The sequence below is a fragment of the Columba livia genome, chromosome 3 (genome assembly GCF_036013475.1).
Source record: "Columba livia isolate bColLiv1 breed racing homer chromosome 3, bColLiv1.pat.W.v2, whole genome shotgun sequence".
In the NCBI taxonomy this organism is placed as follows: domain Eukaryota; kingdom Metazoa; phylum Chordata; class Aves; order Columbiformes; family Columbidae; genus Columba; species Columba livia.
This window is the reverse complement of record NC_088604.1, coordinates 97357531-97377974: the sequence shown is the minus strand read 5'-3', so window position 1 is coordinate 97377974 and position 20444 is coordinate 97357531. Positions and strand designations below refer to the sequence as shown.

At 40.2% G+C, this 20444-nt stretch overlaps 1 protein-coding gene across 5 annotated transcripts in view; it reads right to left on the bottom strand.

Annotated features, from left to right (window-relative positions):
• The window catches only part of RPS6KC1 (ribosomal protein S6 kinase C1), a 90046-nt gene that overhangs the window by 39176 nt on the left and 30426 nt on the right, over positions 1 to 20444 (bottom strand). For all 5 annotated transcript variants that reach the window (XM_065058417.1, XM_065058418.1, XM_065058419.1 and 2 more), the window contains 2 exons: positions 9490 to 9608; positions 1643 to 1735 (listed from right to left, as the gene is read on the bottom strand). In XM_065058417.1, the coding sequence (XP_064914489.1) occupies positions 1643 to 1735; positions 9490 to 9608 (212 nt within the window). The remainder of the gene's footprint in view (positions 1 to 1642; positions 1736 to 9489; positions 9609 to 20444) is intronic.

Below are 20444 nucleotides of genomic sequence, written 5' to 3'. Positions count from 1 at the left end.
ATTTTTAAGTGTTCATAAAAACAGTAGACTCAGAATAAGTTCATAAAAAATAGAATTTGGAAGCAGATACAGAGAGTACAAAGACACCTGAAAGAATATTGCTCCCTTTTTCATGCAGTAATTAAACATTAACTCTGATCCCTATGATATTGTTTACACATGAGCGTACCAGCTGTATACACAGCCCTGTTACTCCTCATATACATCTCTAACACTAAGATCTTTTATTTCTGTCATCACCAGGACCCTGATTCTTCCCAGCTCTGCCTCAGACACCTGGACACATTCAGCTCACACCTGGGCCACTTACTAGAGCTGTTCTTAGAGAGATACAGGAGATCTGATAACACCAAGGTCTCCAAAAGCTCTGTTCTTATAAAGCATCTTCTCCAGTTGCTGTTCATTATTCTCATTCAAGAACAAAGATACTGAAAAGGACTTTCTTGGTTCATTTCCAACACTTACACAACCTCACGTTGTCAGAATAATTCACAGAGTCCCTGCCTACCACATTTAGTTAGTGGCTACTAGTCCAACAGGTAGGTGCTCTTTCTAACCCCTTTGATGATACACATATGGAAAGGAATAATACTTATAACCAAGGAAAGAAGACACAATTAATATCAGGTTAGAGCTGAGAAATCCTTCTGTGCTATAAAAACAACCATAATACCTAATGTGTATAGCTCTCTGAAGAGAAGTTATCAACTTATGCACATAATTACAACAAAACAGGCAAAGAAAACCAAAAATCAGTCCCCATAGCTAGACTCAGTCCAATAAGAGAAATACAGACATTAAGAGACCAGCTACAGGTTTTGTGATACACATTACAACTGCGTAAATTGACCATAAATTGACCATGCATCAGTACTTCATACACAAACCAGGTACTATCAAACCAGGAACTATCAAACGGCACAAGGGCATTGGTGTGGCAAAAAGGAAATGAGCCTTTACAGTCTGCATTAGCCACTGCCACACTGCTGAATAATACATCATCTTTAACGTATTTGGTAAGGTGATTACTAATCAACTTTATCAAAACAATGCAGCAATTCCTCTTGTCTCTTAATTAGGCTTGCAAAAAAATCTGTATGTTTCTTTACTGTTTACAGAAGGGTATTACCCTGGGGTTTTGGAAGACATTATTTGCATGAGTCAAAAATATGTCTGGCTTCATTGTTGAATCTGTCTTGGTTGAGGACTTCAGTTCCAAATTCTCAGGGAAGGAGAACAGTCATTCTCTCCCCCCCCACTCCCAGTCCCCATTTTGTTCAAAAGCAGGAATTTCTATTTTTCTGTACTTCAAGTATCTACCAGTTTATTCAACTGAAAATACATCAACTCGTCCTTACCCCAGTACTGTAACCATGACTTCATTTTTGAAAAACAGGCCTCATCCTATTGAATGCCACCAAACATGTACCTTATCCTTTAGCTCAAATATATTTTGCATGACCTTACATGAATTGCTTAGATAAAAGCCTTTTTTCTTCTACTTTTGTTATTTTAAAGTGCAGATGCATTTGAGTCATTTTCCCCTTTTGTTTCATATCCTTAAGATCCACAGCTTCAAAGACAAAATGTCAGCATGCAGTCGATTTATGACTGAACTCTTGAAGAGATACTGAAGAATTACCTTGTCAATCACCCCAAGGACTCTGAAGGCCTTCAGTTCCTCGGCAGGGCTCCTTAGGTTCCAAGAGGGCCTTGAACTTAGTGATCCTGGAGGCTAATGGAAGATATCAAAGATTATACATCAATCAGGGTGGTACTTGAAGGAAGACTGCCTGCTGAAGCAAATGCCAGGCCGAAGGAAACTAAATTTATCATAAATCAGAGAGAGTGAAGATGAAAGGAGAAGTTTTCTGTTTGTCCTTAGTGGGGGGAAAAAAAACAACTTGCAAGTAAATACAAATCGAGATAACATTGAAAACAAAAATTTTAAAAAGAAAAAATAATGCATTTCTTTATTTTCTCTGCTTAATGGAACCTGGCAATCAATTGCTGAATTCTTACCCCATCATAATAATCAATAGAAGCCTTAAAGGTATTCTGGATACAAAATAATTCAGAGATCACTAAGGAGGAGAAAGCAAATTAGAGGCTTTTTAAGTCTGAAGAACATAAAATGCAGAACTATAAACAAGGTTCTCTTGCTCTCTGGTGAGCTTTATGAAATCTTTTTAATAACAAGGTGCACAACAGAAATGATTCCTAAAACTAATTTACAAAAAGGTGGCTAGCTACATATCATTAATCTAGAAATTAACACCATGGCAAGAGAATTGGCAGGTGCTAACTATTCAAGTAGTTAACATGCACAGATTTTTGTCAGTGCTATGTTTTGTAGTTTCTCAGGGCAAACTCAAAGCTTGCATGTCAGAGGAGGGAACAGCGTTTCAACTGGAAGTCTTCTGGGACAAAGATCAACCTCTTAAGCACCACATATACCTCTGGCATGTTAACAAACATTTTCAGAAGTTTCTAGTTGCCAGCTGAGAGAATTCATTAGATCATCCCCCAAAAATTCACCAGGCAGCTTCTAGCAGAGCCACAGACCTGGGTCTCTTCCTCATGGGAAAGGTAACTTCTTTTGCAGACTTGTTGAATGCCAAACTCTTTATAGCATTCCCTGGTGTCCCCAAGTACACTTCTACTGCACAAAGGTAAAGGAAGAGGAAGGTGAAACTCACTGATTTTTAGGTTTCTAAGAGGCAAAAGCCGCTTGTTTAATTTGTCAGTATCCTGAGAAAGATATTTAAGAAATATGTCACAAAGGAAAACCATTGGTAAGTAATTCTGTTGTGGATGGAATGTTTAAGTATCAGGAAAAATCAAGACTTTTTCCCTAGTGATCAGAAACTCCCAGAAAAACTGATGATCCTGGACTAGGTAATTCCATTTGCTTCCCCTCTCAGGTTTCCCTTCCAGCATCCTTCCTGGGCCATCCTCAAAGGTGAGAACACCTCCCCAAAGCCCCCCCCAAGACTGGTTCCCCTTCATGCTACCAGTCAGCCGCCATTTCTCCTTCCAAATTCTTTCCCAAAAATCAACTCTTATTTTAGCACTGCCTACAAAACTTAACAGAAAGGTTCAAAAACATGTTTTTGGAAAGCACGGAGAAAAGTGTGCTTTTCTTTTGTGTTCACCTACTGGGCTCTACATTAAAAAGAGTTAATTATTTATTATAATTTATCTGTCTGGGTCTTATAATTATTGTCATGTAAACACTGCCAAGCAAGAGTGCCAGCAGCAGTTAAGAGAAAAGAGCCCAGATTCTACAAGTCACTAAAGGTTTTAGTATGAAGAATTAAAAACAAATCTACATTAAGTTTTTCCTCCAGACCTAATTTAGGCTCCATATTCTAGTGAGCTGTTGGAAGGTCAAGGGAGTTCTTTTGTTGGGTTGTATTTTAAGAGTATGCAATTCTTCTGCAATAACGAAATATTTGCTTTGAAACAAAGATTTGTGCTAACACAGAGTTTATTCATGACAAGATTTCAAAAGCATTCTAAGGAATACATTTAATGAAAGAGAATATTTCCAACTCCTCTAGACTACTATAAAAGATTTCTACTTCTCTCTGCATGCGATTATGTTTTATAACCATTTCTCTATAATCAAGCTTTTAAAATTTTCCCTTATGCATAACATTTCAACCATGAATTAAGTTCATATATCTCTACAGAAGTTAATAGTTGTCTAATAATGCCATAAAATCAGACTTTTGCACCCATCATGTCTGAAGACCCCCAAAAAAAACAGTACATATTCTTGGGTTTTTCTCTAAAATGTCACCGATGGTGCCACAGTCATCAATATCATGTACACACACTGTTTTCTATATACACATTCTATAGTAACTTCTTACCTTAAAACTATTAACAATCACATGCTCAACAACACAGTTCCCAGTAGCTTCTCTGTTTTTATCAGTTTCAGGTTATTTTTTCCCTTTACAGTACTTTGCTTTCACTGTTGCAAAGTCTAACAGTGGAGCCCAGCGATGGGGAGGCACCATATGCTGTCGTGGGGCAAGCCAGAAGCAAACTCTAAATACCCCAAGTACCCAGAACTACAGCAATGAAGCACTCTATGAAGCTGCCTGCTCTTCAGAATAGAGTAAAAATTCAAACACAGCATATAGCCAGCAATAAGGAAAATAATTTAGAAAGCACTCTCAGCAAAAATAGAGGAATTAATAAAATAAAATAAAATAAAATAAAATAAAATAAAATAAAATAAAATAAAATAAACAACAGGAAGAAGGGTAACAAAAATACTTTGCCTTTACAAATAAGGCGTTTATATTCCAACGAAAGTGGCAGACTACCTCTGCCTCCAGAAGGTATTCAGCAGCCTGTCCAAATGCCCAGCACACTGCTCAGGCATCCCAGGATCTTTCCCTTCCACAGCTCAGCCCAACATCTTTTGAAACTGTTTCCAGACCACAGCTGCACAGCTGGAGTTGTCTTACTGGGGATCGGTGTCACCAATTGCAACAGCTCCTTTCCTATCATCACCTTTTGGCCAGCCTGTGCTAATGTTGAGTGGAAAAGGATGATGCTGACTGCAAAGAGCTTGTAGCCACCACTTGGCTTCAAAAGCCTCTAGTTTTGCAAGCTACACAATAAGATATGCCAACAGCTCTTACCTCAGCTTTGGCCTCACTACCAGCAATTGTAAGAGCAGTGGGAGAAAGAGAAGTACACCACCAGCCAAGCAAGGAAGAGGAAGAGCCTCTCATGTTAAATGTTAACCTCATTTAACGCAAGAGCACCATCCCCAGCCTGGTGATACAAACACCATCTGATGGGAAATGACTCTACTGCTGCCACTGCCACCTTTGACAGCAGTCACCACAGAACCTCAGGATAAAAAAGAGAAATTTCATGAGTATCTGTGCAGAGCTGCACATCAAAATGTAATCCCCCCTCACTTTTCAGAGGTCTGTGTCTGATGACTTGAGTAACTATCCACCTGTAGCACAGCCAGACCCTCGACTACAGCAAGGAGATGCCTTGTTTTAAAGCAGATACTGCTGGCCTGAGGTGCGAGGCTCCATGTTGTGGGTGTAAAAGAGCTTCCAGCTCTCCTGGTCTGGTAGAACATCCCAGCCCCTTCCTTGCACTGCACCAGAAGCGTACCAGGTTGCATCTCTGCACACATCTGAGCCAAGCAGAGCTACGGTGTGTTCCAGAAAGCCTCCAGTGATCAACTAATGGAGACTGTATCTTCCCTGAAGCTGGGACACATCTAGGGTTATGCACATCTGGAACCAGCAGCAGACAGGAATGCAGAATGTGATCTTGGAAGCCTTGAGACTGAATTTCTTATTTTATGTTAAATTCACATATAACAGAACTACAGAAATGTATTTTGTTTACACTTCAAGTAAGTTGCATGCACAGTTAATGAGAACTTTAGGAAGTGAGATATCTTATGAATTCCATGAGGAATTAAGACCACTTTTCCTGTTTGGGCATCAGGTTTGCATGTACCTCTTGTTACTAAATTGCTCTGAAAATTAAAAGTAATTGACATTTTAAAAGACAACAGCTTGGATGATGGCGCAAAAGGAACAATTCTGAATAGTAAAAAATGGCCATAAGTAGAACTGGAAATCATTTTGAACAGTTAAAAAAAAATGCATTTTAAAAATACTAACAAAGTCAAAATGAACCCACAGGCTGTATGTGTAGCTGTGCTGGGCCTTGCAGCTGACAGCTATGTAAGACTGCAACTTTCTGATGGTCAACCCAGTGTGATTCAAAGGCTGTTGCTGCAGCTCTACTCAGGCTTGGAGGTGCGTACCCAGACCCGCTACTTATAAAGAAGCAGAGGAGAAAACACAGCCTGAGAATCTGCAAAATTGCCTGCCGCTACCCATACACAGCATTTGTCGTCAAGAAGGCCCTTGAGGCTGCTGTGCTGTGCCAGAGGAAGAAGAGAAGGACAGTGTTTGCTGCAGCTTGTTTTTCCAGAAGGTCTACATGCCTGTTTACAACCCCCAGAAGCTGTCTCCACGTCTCCCACTCCTATGGGTCACAGAAAGGCTTTTCTCAATGTTTACAAGACCCTGTCAAGTTAATTCCAAGTTCATGGTCAGTCACAGTTGCGTCAGTTCCCTGTTCTTCTGTTCAGCCTTAAGAAATCTTCTATCCATCCTTAAGCCCTCTACCCATAACCTTTTTTTAACAGTGCCAAGGGTTCTCCAAACACCTCCTCTCGTGCTCCTCTCCTCACCACTCAGACTTGCCAGCAGCAGGGTGGTTGCTAAGGGTGCTATCCTTGAGGGCTACACCGTTCGCTTTTTGTTGAGGCAAGAAAAGTGACAAACTACTGTTGTTCTTTGTTTGGTTTCCATGGCACCAAAGATAATTTTTGCTTCTCGGCTCTGAAACACCAGGAAATCTGGTCTTTAAAGAGGCAAGGGCCTGGCATTTTGGGTTGTGGAAGAATAAGCTCACCTCCTTCTGCCCCAGGTCCCCAGAGAAAAGTCACCATGCTTTACCACCATGAGGTGTTCAGATGGCAAGTGGGAAGCTTGGGGTATGTTTAGCAGGCACAGCCTTTTGAGGCTGCTGCACAGGGCTCAGTACATGGCTGGCAGCCCTGAGCCTTTGGCAGATGTGAGAGGCTGAGGGGTGTGGGGCTATAATTGAACTTGCACTTCCGAGCTTATCTCTTGCCTTGCTAGACATTCTTCTGGCCTGGTGGATGAGAAAGAAGTGAAATGTCATGTCTCAGGTGAGCCTAGTTTTGATGCTGATCACTGTGGTTGTTCCTTGTAAGAGCACAATAGGAAACACAAAGCTATCTAACACCAGACATGGGCAACACAGCAGTTCTGCCTTGTAATGTCAGGCCATGAACAAGAACACTTTGCCTTAAATACCCAAACGCTAATGGTCTCAGGTCCCTCACTGTCTGTGAAGGTCCCTGCACTGAACCATGCTTCCCATAACAAAAAAAAATTCTGCCCATCAAAATACAGCCACAAGTACCACTCGGGTACAGTATTTGTCCATCATCTTCTTGCAAAAGTAATTTCAGTTGTATGGTTCAAACTGTGCTGGGCTACCAGGTGTAGCAGCACTTTGGCCATGCTTCTAGAAAAGGCTTCCTGTCCTAATGCAGTGATTCTTCTCAAAGTCTTCAGTGTCCCTTCAGCACAGGAGAATTTATGAGACCTCCTTATAGATCCGTGTGGGCAAAGAAAGTATTGTAGAGGGTTATTTATCCTGTCCAAGCATGAGAATCTGAACAAGAAATGGTATGAGTCAGCATGACCAACAGCAGTAGGTGCTGTTGGTCATGCTGACCAGGAGGTGCTACTGGTAACAGACCAGCCTTGCCCCAGCATGACCAGTGGCTTGTGAACAGCAGCTGGACAAGCATCAAGGTGTCGTGAAGCGGGGTTGCAAGGAGACATACACACTAACCTTGGACACTACAGACTTCATTTACTTAGGAGAAGGACACAAAATACCTACATGTTTCCACCAGCACCTCCCAAGAACCACGCTGCCCATAGATGCAGGTCATTTCAGTGCACTTACTGCTGTCCACGTGGGTGGAATAATACACACAAACTCCAATATAAACTACTTTGGGCAGTAAAAAGTACAAGCAGTAACTAAGGCACAGGATTTCAGAATGACATTCCTTATTTTCCTTAAGACACTAACCCAAAGCACCAAGGACACCAATTCTTAGTGGTTCCTACTACTACCCTTACAATAACTTTGGGAGATTAAGTCCTTCTCCTGATTAAGTTTTTGCTATCAACTTGGAGACAAGCTCTTCCTCACCACAACCATCATGACCCATCAGCACCATCTGCCCTTGATGCCAGCAAATTCCAAAGCCCTAAGACAAAAGCCAAATTTATGCATTATGCAGAAAAGCAAATAAAGGATATTAAAATACACATACAGACTTCAGTAAAACAAAGCCAAATCATGGAAACGTGCCTTTTTTCTTTCTTTTTTTTTTTTGTACAAATGAGAATAAGCCAGGTACAACATTTTCCTTGTGTAAAGTCAGATTTGCCCTAACTTGTTAATTTTGAGTTTCAGCATCGAAGGAGAATGGTTCTCTATTCTCACTTTTTTTTTTCTTGTCTTATCCCAATAAATCCTGCTTTCCTTTGGATCTGCAAAGAAGGCATGTGCTTTATTCAGTACAGCATAAAAGAGAAAATACTGTACCTCTCAAGTTCACACACAAAAAATGCAACCTATTTCTTCTTCCTTCCAAACCACAATTAGTTTTTAAACTTATAAAAAGGAAAAAATAGGTTGCTCATTTTTTTTTCTTGTTCTGCCGTTTCCAAACACACTGAGGTTTTCATTCAATATAGCTTCTTCGTCATTTTCAGGGGTGCTTGACCTAAAGAAAGACTACCTAGTAGGAGTTCATATCAGTCCAAAATACTAAATTGTTCAAAGTACAATTCATAGCAGCAGCAAGACTTCAAATGTCACAAAATATATCCCATTTGGAACATCTTCAAAATTGTACTTGTGGGCTCTCAACATAAAGTTACCCTTCAAAATCAATGTTTTTGCTTTTTTAACGAACTTATTAGGCAGTTGGACTTTATAAGGCTTCACATTGTTGCAGTATGTGCTCCTTAAAGCATTTTTTTAGATCTGTGCAAAATAAGAAGCAATAATCTTCTGTCCCTTTTGTCCTCGCTGATATAAATGCAGGGAGACAGGAAGTTGGTAACTTTTATATTTACTACAATAGGGCAGTCATTGAGAATCACACACAGTTTAGCATGACTGCAGTAAAAGTCGAAAGTAGGAACAGATAAGTCCCAAAGGAACTGTTTGGGGAAGGGCAAAGTAGAAATTTATTGAGAGTATCTTGGAATAAGCTTTGTTTGTCTTTCGTACACGTACAGATAAGGGTGTTTCTGCTTAAGAAGTCAAGAAGCAGCTGATCACTCAAGCATATCCAAGAGAGACATTTGAAGGGATCAAGAAGAACCTTGGCTCAATTAAGTACTTATTTTGTGAGAAATTCATCTCGTCCCCTTGGCACGTGCTTGATTCACTTCTGACACACCATTATGTTCTACACACCAAAGAAACCAACAGTCTTCTCACTCCATACAGGACCGACCAATACCCCCATGGGAAAGGCAAAAGAAACGTTACATTCTAGTGTGGTTTTTGGCTTTACCTTTAAATTTTTTAGCATTATTAAAAACGTGAATAGAAGGAAAGCATGCAAAAAATCGAGGCCTGGATTAAATCAACCTTTCTTCATAATGCTATGGAATGCAACCAACCAAGAATCAGAAAAGAGCAACAACTTAACAGAAACATATCAAACAAATACTCCTCGGGTCTCCTGAAAGGGAAATTCTAGACAGTTTTTGAATGTCAAGCTTGAATATGCTTTGCTAAAAGACAGGAAAATTTAATTATACTAAAGTCAGGTTCAGAAAAAAAGAAATTAAAACCTACCATAGGAACAGATGCATCTTCAGAGGATTTATGGTAGAGACTGGAAATTTTTTCAGCACGCATAAGGTATTCTGCAGTTTTCTTTTTCACTGCTTCTCGACGACTGGGACTTGATTCACCTCAATGGAGAAAAACAAAGTCATTCTTTCTATGGAGAGATGGGTACTAAGTAATCAAAGCACATGACTGCTTTTGATTCTACTTTTTTTTTATTTCCTTTGGGTTATTCATAATCAAACCTACAGATATGCATCAATAAAAAACAAATACTATGATCTCAGAGTTCTACAAAAATAACAATTTAAGCCTTGTTATAGACTAAGGTAAACAAAAACTGTTACCTCATTTTTCTGTGATCTGGTATATGTTCCTATGGTAACATAAGTAAGAACTGAAACAAACCGCTGATCCAAATGTTGCACCCAAAAAAAAACCCCTCAATTAGGGAAGACATGCTAAGATGTTTACAACAAAACAATTTTTTTAAATGTTGTGCTTTTTTTTTTTTTCCTTCATTTTTCTAACATGGGTTTTCCTAAATACAAAGGAGACCCAGAAACACTACTAATAGCCAGAAGGCAACGTGAGAGACACAAAGAACTCCTGCTTACAGCTTTCCGATGCGAGCTGCTCCCTGCCCGTTGGCTTGGGGTGACACAAGAGAAAAGGAAGAATTGTGTGCACAGACTACTTCACTTCCCAGGTGGCTGCATCACCACTGTGTTATGTCTGATGTACCCAAACTCTTGTAAGAGCTGAGAATGCCGTGATAGCGCATAAGTTTCTGTCTTCACTCTAAAACTTACCGTTTCTGTTCAGACATTCACATCACATGCAGTATATTGTTACAATAGACTCAGTTTGTGATGACAACACCCAACCAGTCAACCGGCAAGCAAAGATAAAGACACTGTGAGCCACAATTGTTATAAAAGAAAACTGAGCTTACTATGTTGAAAAATAGTGACAGACAGCATTCCCAGAAGAAGTCAGAACAATAGCAGAGACTTCGTGTGGCCCTGACAGTCCCTTCCAAGCCATAAACGAGGCCATCTGGGACTCGAAGAAGCACAGCCTTGGCCAGGACAGGCTTCTGCACCGACAGGTGCAAGCCAGCACCCCTCACAAACCAATGCTCAAACAGGGCAAGGAACTGCAAGGATATCAGACTAACAGCTGCTCAACATGAAAGATAAGGCAAGGAACACGAGAGGTAATAAATTAAACACACAAATACACAAACCCTAACAAACTGCAGATAACACAGACAATAACGAAGACTAGGACTCCTAAGACACTGATGAAAGGAACCTCTGAGTGTAACCTTGAAGAAGTTCAGCCAGAAGCTTGGTAACTGATAAGAAGAAGGAAAAAAAAAAAAACCAAACCTCAGGATTACTGTGGGTTATCAAGAATGAGTCTCATAAAAAGCAAACTGATTACGGAATGTCTTTGGGAGAATTTACTGCGTAAGCACTTGTATGCAAAACATTGTGGGATGTTTTCAGGGGGATTGTAGAAATGCACAAGACACTGTAAGACATTTAGGGCCAGGTCTAAAGGTAAGGAAAAGGAAGGGTCAAGGTTGAAGGGTGGCACAATCATGAGAAAACAGAGGTAGAAATTACATGGGCCGGCTGTGTGTAAGCAGGCTGCACCTGTCTGACTGAGCCCTGTACCCGGCCACCACTATCTGCCTTTTCTTCTTAAACTCTGTTCCTCGTTATTTTCTGCATTAGTGTGCTCAGCATTCTCTGTGCGTCAGATAGGCCAACAAAATTCAAGGCAGATAAGCAGGCAAGTCACACAAAGTGTCTGAGAACTGGATCATGGAGCTGGGGGCAAGACACCAGAGAGACCTGACCAGCAGTAGTTCAGAAGAGGTTGGGCTGTTCACACTGCCCATGGTTATGCAGGTGTCCGGAAAGGCAATATCCTTCTGCCTGTGTCCATCTGATTATGGTCAACTACGTCCATACAGACTACGTGTGGACACATGCAAGCCGCCCTCAGAAACCTGCCCTCAGCATCACTTCTGGTAGGACCCAAAGAAGCGGTTAAGCTGCAGCCACATCTCTCCAGCAGCTCAGAGAAGGAAGAATCGCTCTGATCCTTCGGTCAGCCCGACCTGGCTAGCCTTGACACCAGCTCCTTCTGAAAGGAGAAGGAGCAGGTTGTTTGACTGCTTAGTTTTCCCCAAATGCTTTCAAGATGGCAGAGAATAATGAAAAACTAAGTACAAGGTCTCTCTAGAAGGTTCACGGAGAGTTCCTCTGCTGTGGGCTCTCAGAGCTGCTGTTTCCCCCACCCCATGGAAGAGGGAATGAATCTTTGCTATTGCTTTTAACAATCTGTAGACTCAGAAAGAAAAGAAGGCAGAAGCTCTTTTCCACTTTATGTTGCCGTGCTATACTACTGGTCATTTTGACACTGTTAAAATAGTCCCTTTCCCTATCATATCATGACTACAAACTACCTGAACACACAGAACAGTCACAAGAATTAGTGCCAAAGACTTACAACCTACTCCAAGCTCTGCTGTAAATGATCTGTTGTATATCTTATTGTCCACCTCACAGCAGGAGAGAAAAGTGATTGTCACCTCCTTGGACAGACTCACACAGCCCTACTCTGCAAACACCTTGGGCCACATTTCGTTTGGGAAAAAGATGGACAGTCAGAAATTCCGTGCACTTTCAGCATACAATACTATGGATATTTACCAACTTCTCAGTAACTTCTCTCATTCTAAAGACAGATGGAACTTTGTCCCAGGTCCATCACCTCTAACACCTTCACTTGGTAGGACTCTCCTGGTGAAATTCCCCTAGATAAGACTGCTGGTCTTATTCACCTCTGGGATTAAAAAACCCTCAACAACGCTCAATTGTTTGAACTTGGATTTGGCTTTATCAGAAAAGAATAGACCCACAGTATTTTATAAATGTGTGTTGCAATTTCTTAAAACGTGACTAAACCGCTCTTGCTTTCATCTTGACATTTAATCTTATGGCACCATAAAACTTTTTTTGTGCGATGCACTGGTGATCGCCCACACTCTCTTAGACACAAGAAGTGGCAATCACTTAGGGGGAAAAAAAAAAAGTCATCTGCATAGCAACAATAAACTCTTCAGCCAGTGTTTTCTTCAAGCAGACTGGTAGAAAACTGCTAGGTTAGTGTCTAAGGCTATCATAAAAGTCAAGCTTACTGCTTAATTGTGAGCTATGTGTATTTAGTTTGGATGTTTATTGCCTTTTTCAATGCTTCAGTAATTTTACAGTAATTAACGCAAACAAGCTACCATGTCTCCTTAAAGCTGTCATTGTTCTCCCTACTTTCACAAGACATTAATTTCAGTTTTCCTTCTACTTTTCCTTCCTGAGTAATTTGTTAAATAACATTTGCAAACTGTTCGCTCATTAAAATCTTCAGCCATAAAAGAGGGTGTGGATTCACAAAACAATGTTTACTCAACAAGTTCTTGCATCTTATTTGTGAATAAGATCATTAATAGTTCAGTCTCTCAATACTGTAACAAAGTAGATGTTTGAGAATCGGATTTATAGGATTTTGACTTTCTATTCTTTATATTAGTTTAACCGAGAAAAAGTAAAAAGCTACATTTCAGTGCAAATTCCCATTTAAACAGCCAATAACTCACAAAAATCTATAAAGAAATACTGGATATGATTTTTTTAAAGAATTACTTAAAAAGCCTTCAACACAGGGTGATGAGTAATAATAAAGACCCCATTAAACTAAAAATAATCTTTAGCATTTATGCCAAATTTCAGGTCATAGAACTCTCCACTTAAAACCAAATAAGTCACTAAAACACAGTACGAGAGAAAATCCTTATATTTGACAGATGTTAAAGCTGTGATGCAGGCTATGTATTTTTTTAAATGCAATATTACATTTTGTTATGGGACAGTGGTTTTAGTTACACAAAATGTGTACTCTCAAAAGAATTGGCTCATTTATGCCTAGTCGAGACCTTTTGATTTAAACACTGTGCGAGCATATTGAGCTTCTACTTCCATTCTGCGGTTAGCCCACAATAATCTAAAGAGGTATCTCTTTTTAATTGCAATTTAAACTTGAAAGGCATTTTTCTTTAAATGGCAGCAAACAGGAAATGTTTAAACTGTGTCAAAGCCTTTGATGAATCTTTACAACTGCTCATAAAAGATCATCCTGCTTAAAATAATATTGATTTTTCATTTATTTTCCTAGATACGAGAAGATTTACGTTTCATCTGATCAGGATCAAAGCTTCTCCCCCCTCCTGATCACTGGGATTAAATCGGCAATGTCATTTTACATGTTTAAAAACTACTGCTAAAGCAAGATATAAAAGTGAGGCAAAGCTGATCATAGAGACCTTAGAATAAAAACCCCTCAAGATTCCCTGTCTCTCTCCCTCTGCATTTGCTACAGAGCAGCTGTGCCTCACACACATTCACATGAATGAAAATATTAAGGCGAGAAACCACCCACTTAGTTTATTTTCCATATGACTTTCCTGTAATTATTTTGTAAACTGTTCACACAACAATATATAAAAACATCTGCAAAAACAGGTAATTAATGTGTCAAGCCAAACTAATGCATTTTTTATGGTGTCCATGCTTCGTCAACTGTAATTATAACTCTTTTTAAGCAAATGATGATGTGTTTGTTGCAATGTGCAAGTGGTTATTTTAGATGCTCTGTTTACTATTACTGCAAACAGAATATAAAAACTCTACAGCTACTTTGTTGCACATATAAGCCTTCATCTACACAAGCACAAGCAGGCTGCTCCCTCATTTTTCAAAGGCTTTGCCTATTTCAAAGAAATAAAAATATCTTAAAATGAAAATTGGCTTTGGAAAGGCCGACCAGGCCACCCGCTGACCAAAGTAACAGTAGCCAGGACATTAGGATAGCAGCCAATGACTCAAAATTTATTCTTTAATTTTTATTTCTAAGGATGGCTCAGCTACAATATATTTACTAAAACAGACGTTCCTAATAAAAATTATCTTGAAGGTTTGACAAAGGAAAACCACAAATATTAGAATAATTATGCCACTAAGTTAATCTGTGACTTGCCTGCTTGTTTTCTCATAGTCCATTGATTTGAAAGAAAAATACAGAGAAGCAGCATTTTCACAGAATAGGTGCACGGAAGCAGCATCTGGGAAAATAGCAATATTTTTGTCTTCTGCTCACATCTCATAGACCCTCAGAAGAATACATACATTTGAAAGATTCACTATTGCAATGTTGAAGTATTAAGTGTTCAGCTCAGTTAACTATTTATTGAGGCATCAAGTTTTCTGTGATTCTATTGTATAAGAAAATGACTTACGTTCAGGTATTAACAGCAAAGAGCTATCGAAAGGGGGCCACACCAAATCAACTCGAACGAACAAAAAGAAATCTGGGCAGTATAGACCATGGGAAAAATCTGTCTCTTTTCTCAAAATAAACTGGGGTACTAACAGAACACCTCTCAGATGCACAGAAGTGCCCTCAAACTTATGCCGGTCGTTAACTGTTCTCCACAGATGCAGCATGAAGTCGCATGGAACATGTGCATCTTACTGGATGGTTACTAACAAAACTCTAGTCGCCACGTGCCACTAACATATAAAATATCCCACCTTCAGTAATTCACAGTATGTGGCACCCACCCAGGAAGTCTAGACGTGCCTTCCTTCCTTTGTGTTTGACCACCTCCAAATCACCCCCCACCAGGAATTACAGATTTTCCTCAGGAAGAACCAACCTGCCAGGACATCAGACCCTGCCTGACTAGCTGGATATTTCCACAGAAAAGGCTAAAAAGTTAATATTACCTGCCGCAATCCTCTGTAACCTCCATATGCCAAATCTTCCTGCTTTTTTCTCAGACTTACTAAAAATACATGTGGGCTGCCTTTATTTAAGAAGATATCAGAAGAGATTTGCTGCAGGAAGGAATGTCCTCTTGCAGCACAGGCTACAAGGAACTTGCAGGAGACTGCCTGTTGTGCTAACCCCAAACTCCATGTTCTTAACAATTCAAACAGTAAAACTTTCTCTAAATACTGAAATCTTCAATGAAACATTTATAATTGCCAAATCTAACAGCTATAATACCATTTTTTATTTTTAAAAGTTTCTTTATCTTCTTCATAGTCTTCCTGCACATATCACCCAGCTGGATTGCTGAATTTTTCAAAGAATCGCTCTCTATAAAAATGCAAGGGAGTAAGCCTTAAAAGATTTATTTCTTCTCACAATGAAAAGAGGTTTAGCAGCACCTTCCTTATTAGTGGGTAGCCCAGCTGTTATTTTTGCCTAATTGGTTCAAGAGGACCTCTGTTCTTCTTAGGGCAAACACTTCTTACATCATGTGAAGCAGACTCCTTTGTCCATATTAGCCAAACAAAAGCTCAGGCACACCGTAAGTGACAATGCGACTTATAATCCAGCACAGGTTTGTGACCGCTTTGGACACAGTTTTATAACCCTAAAATTTATTTCAGGAAGGGAAAGAGCTGCTGATTTTGGAATGAGGCTCCACCAACTTTCACAGGAGAGTAGGTAACCTTTAATTTTCAAATAATTACTTCAGTGAAATGTGGCAGGTGCTGGGGTAGACGGACACTTCAGCATCAAGGAGAGATGCTACAGATTTTAGCAGCAGGTGGCAGTTTGGAATTGTGAAATAAGCCCACTAGCTCATCATTTCTAGTATGTTATATATATTATATTAGTGCTGAGTTACTTGGGGTGGTGACCAAATTCTGATACTGGAAAAAGACTATAAGTATTAAAAAGTAAGACCAAGGTTGAGCCCATTATGGTAAAGCAGTTTGAAGTGATCTTTTTCCCTCTTTTTTTTTGTTAACATTTTGGAATAGTCAATAATTATTAATTTGCATCACATTTATCAGAATGATTCTTTCTTGCTTTTGAAGATTCAGGACAGTACTGTGCTCCAGCAACCAAGAAGAAAAGCCACTTAAAAGTGAAACCTCACATGCTGAAGCACAAATGTGTGATAGTGAGTGAACACCTACAAATTCTTCTTCCAGCTTTCCAATGTGCTTATAACTATTATGTCTGTATTTTATACATCATCTTCATTGCCTGTTGTTCAAGACACTTACAGATCTTCACTTGCTGTGAATTTACCAGTTCTGTGGCTCATAACAAACCTAAGGTTCCACAGTGGTGTAAATGTTTAGGAAAAAATAAATGTTGGCATATTTGCCAAAGATAAGACTACATAGAAGAATGGCGTGGCTTAAATGTGTTTGAGTGACTAGTAACGCAAGAGTCAGTAACACTCAAGATAATAAGAAATGTAACTTTACAGAAACACTAATCAAAAAACATCTGTTTATAGAGGAACTCTCATGTTAAATCCACAAGATGGTGGTAGCTTTTCAAGTGCATGTGTGACAATCTGGAAAAAAACTAAAATGAATGGTCACACAGCACACAGGGAGGAAAACTTGAACTTCCCATCCATCTACTAAAACGTGTAGTCTTCAACTGCAAGGTATTTCACCAAAATAAGACTTCACAAGGTGAAAAATGTCCTTGAACACTTTCTTGTAAAACTCCATAAAAATGAGGGGAGAAGAAAAAAAACAAAACAGAACAAAAACAAAACCACACACACCCCCCACACCGTGACTGGTGAAAGACAGAAGGACAAGGGACAAACAGTGACACCCCAGCACAGATGAAGAAACAAAGTGCTGACAGCAGCAGCAGGTCCTCCAACACAAGCACCACAGGAACATGAGGATAAAACACTGCCAGTCAGAGCAAGGAAAGAAGTTACACACGCCACCATCACAGAAGAGAGGAAAAGATTTTCCAAGGTCTCTGCACTCTTCCATCTTAGCTAAAAGGATGAGTCCAAATTAGAATTAGCAACCACAAACACTCCTTGTTTCAGAGCAGAGGAGTCCCAGGCGCACAGACACCTATCCCTTCAAGTAAGAACAAGTTAATGCAGTTTGGAGCATAAAGTATTGCAGAAAGAAAGGGGGAAAAAAAAAAAAAGATTAAGAAACAACTATGAGATTCATCAATTGTGACAGTCTAATAGTACTCATATCTAGGTATTAAATATAGCTCTCATGTACTTCTAAATAGTACTATGGGAAATGGTATCCTTCCATGAGCAGTCACTAAAATCTCTAAAACATAAGAGCCATCAGCAGGCCCTGTCGAGATCAAACCTATACTCGTCCTTCTGTGCAGCTCTGAAGCTAGACGGTCTATTTTAAGATACTGGAAGGGAAAAGAAGAGCACAGGAAAAGAGAAAGTGAGAATGTGAAAAGAGAGAAGCTATATATGCAAGAACTGGAGGAGGTGGTGAAGAACTGAAGCACTGATTATCATTGCAGCATCATGCCTTAAACATACCTGTGCAATTTTTTCTATTCCAGTTAGTAATTTGCGTTAATTCACCTACACTGCCCATGGCATTTAATTCTGCAGCCAGAGACTTCAATTTTCTCACCTAAGGACAGAAGCAGCACTGTAACCTAGATCAGTCTACTCTGTCTACAGCGTACACTGGAAGGAGTGTGGCAACCCTACTAGGTCTTTTGATGGGAGGCAGAAAACCCACATAGCAACAGCCAAAAAAAAACTATTAATGCACTTAGCTACAGCTAAGTCCTGGCTAACAACAGCTGAGATAAAAGGCTGTGCAGGCAGGAAGAGATGTCTATCAAAGAGGCTGGGCACAAGCAGCAACCTGGCAAGAAGCTGCTATAAGGAGAGACATAGAAATCTTGGAAGGATCAGATCAACCCCAAGCCAACGTAGCTAGCTGTGTCCCCCCAAAGAAGGGAGAAAGAACAGATTTTTAAGGCACACCTTGTCACATATTCATTCATTCTTTAACAGCCACATGCTAAATGACCATATTCAGAGTCATCTCTGCATCATGCCCTACATGTTGGCCTACAGGTATTGCTACAATTCACCTTTACCTGTATAGCAAGGCTCTGTGCTGTGCAGCAGGTGCTAAACCCCAGACCTTCATCAGCCTCTTGGTGCAGAGAAGTCTTGCAACTTAGGTGGAATTTTACTCTTTGACATAGTTGAATCTGGCTCTATTTATATATTAACAGACTTCACCATACTTTATTGGCAGATGCTGTATTTTACTGCTTTGCTGCAATGAGGTGTCCAAACCTAGTATTTTTGCATATGGAATGACATCACTTGGGGTGATCCATCCAGCATCTACCGCACAGTGATGGAGTCTATATCACTAATCTGCTCTGAAGCTCTGTATGGCCTGCGATGGGATTGGAAGGCATCACACTGCAGTTACAAACAGCTCATAACCCATATTAGCTTGGGTTTCAGCACCACTGGTAGCACAGAGGGATTAGAGGACTTCTCTTTTTTAACCACAATATTTTTAATGTCCCTTCTTAACCTAGCTGCTTGTCAATAAGTAAGTCCTTCTACACACACCTAACCTTTTGAAACAGCAGCCACGATGTCAAGGTTGCATGAAGCAGCAGGAAAGGGTTGCTTAGAAAACCCAACCCAAATGGTCCCACAGCATCCTCACGGTCCAACAGCAGGAAACAGAGACAGCTTTCAGCTCCTTTGGAAGGAACCAGGGCAGGAAGTTTTTGTCCTGACTGGTTCCAGCCTCAGTGGAAGTGTAAAGCTACGAGAGCAAATAAGGTGAGTCACGATACACCACAGGAGCACAGAGGTCTGAGATCAGATGGGGGAGAACTACGGTTCTCTTGGTCACCCTTTCATTAACCTTTCCCTGCAAGGCCCAGCACAACTCCGAGAGTTTCCCTGCAGACGTCAGCTCCCAGCCCAATGCACCTTCTCAGAAAACAGGTCTGTTGTTTCCTCAAAGACACTGCTCCAGTCAGGCACAGCTGCTGGGCAGCTCAGGAACTGCCTAAGAGATTGTTACTCTCAATGAGAAACACTTCTCAGAGGACTGAACACAAAAGGAATTTAAAATAGCTATTGTGTTGTAACAGAAGTTGTCTTCATAAGTGCCATTCAAAAAACAAGCAAAGGTGCTTTCTACCCTGGAAGACAGAAACATGCTTGTGGAACAGCCATGGCCGTTCCCCTTTTCATAAAGCACTGTCTTCTTGGCATTCTGTCAAGTATGCTCCTGTTTGCATCCCTGGCTCCGTCACAAGTTCAAATCATAGTCCATCATAATCCCAGTAATTAGACACAAGTTAGTTTGTTTTCAGTATATCCAAAAATATCATCTAGCTGTCCAAAGTATTCCCAGCATTTCATTGTATATGCATTTCTGGGTTAAAAGTCAAAGTCATTTTAGCAAGGTTCCAGTAATTTGTGTAATTTTTGTTCCAGCTCTGTTTACTGGATAAACATTAAAATAGCACAGAGCAGTGCAAAACTGACATTCACAGCCTGCTTTCAAAGACACCAGCAGCTTATCTAGAAGCTGGAGATACCAAACACAAAACACAGATACCTGGAAAACAGCTTGTGGCTGCTGTGACTCCAGAGGCACCACACACTTCATGCAGCAAGGCCCATGCTGCCCAGCTGAACCAGCCCCTCCTAAAACAAATGTTCCTTGTGCTCAGACACAGCTGCTACACATGTGAAAACAAACACCCCAAATCTCTGACAGAGTAAATGGATCATCTCCCTTCAGATGTTAATGTGTAACATGGAGCCTTGTATGTGAGAGACCAGCAATGAATACATTTGCTTTCTAAACCACACAGAACAGATCATGTACTTTTCTACACACTTTAGACTGACCATATCGTGAATAGTTCTTGTTTCATCATGTGCCTGAAGTTACTGTAACCCAGCAATAAGCAATATTGTTAACTCTGTGTTTATCACGCAGCTCAGACTGCCCAGATCCATAATGGATATAACATGAGAACAGTGGAGTTAGGAAAAAGAGGAGCAGTTT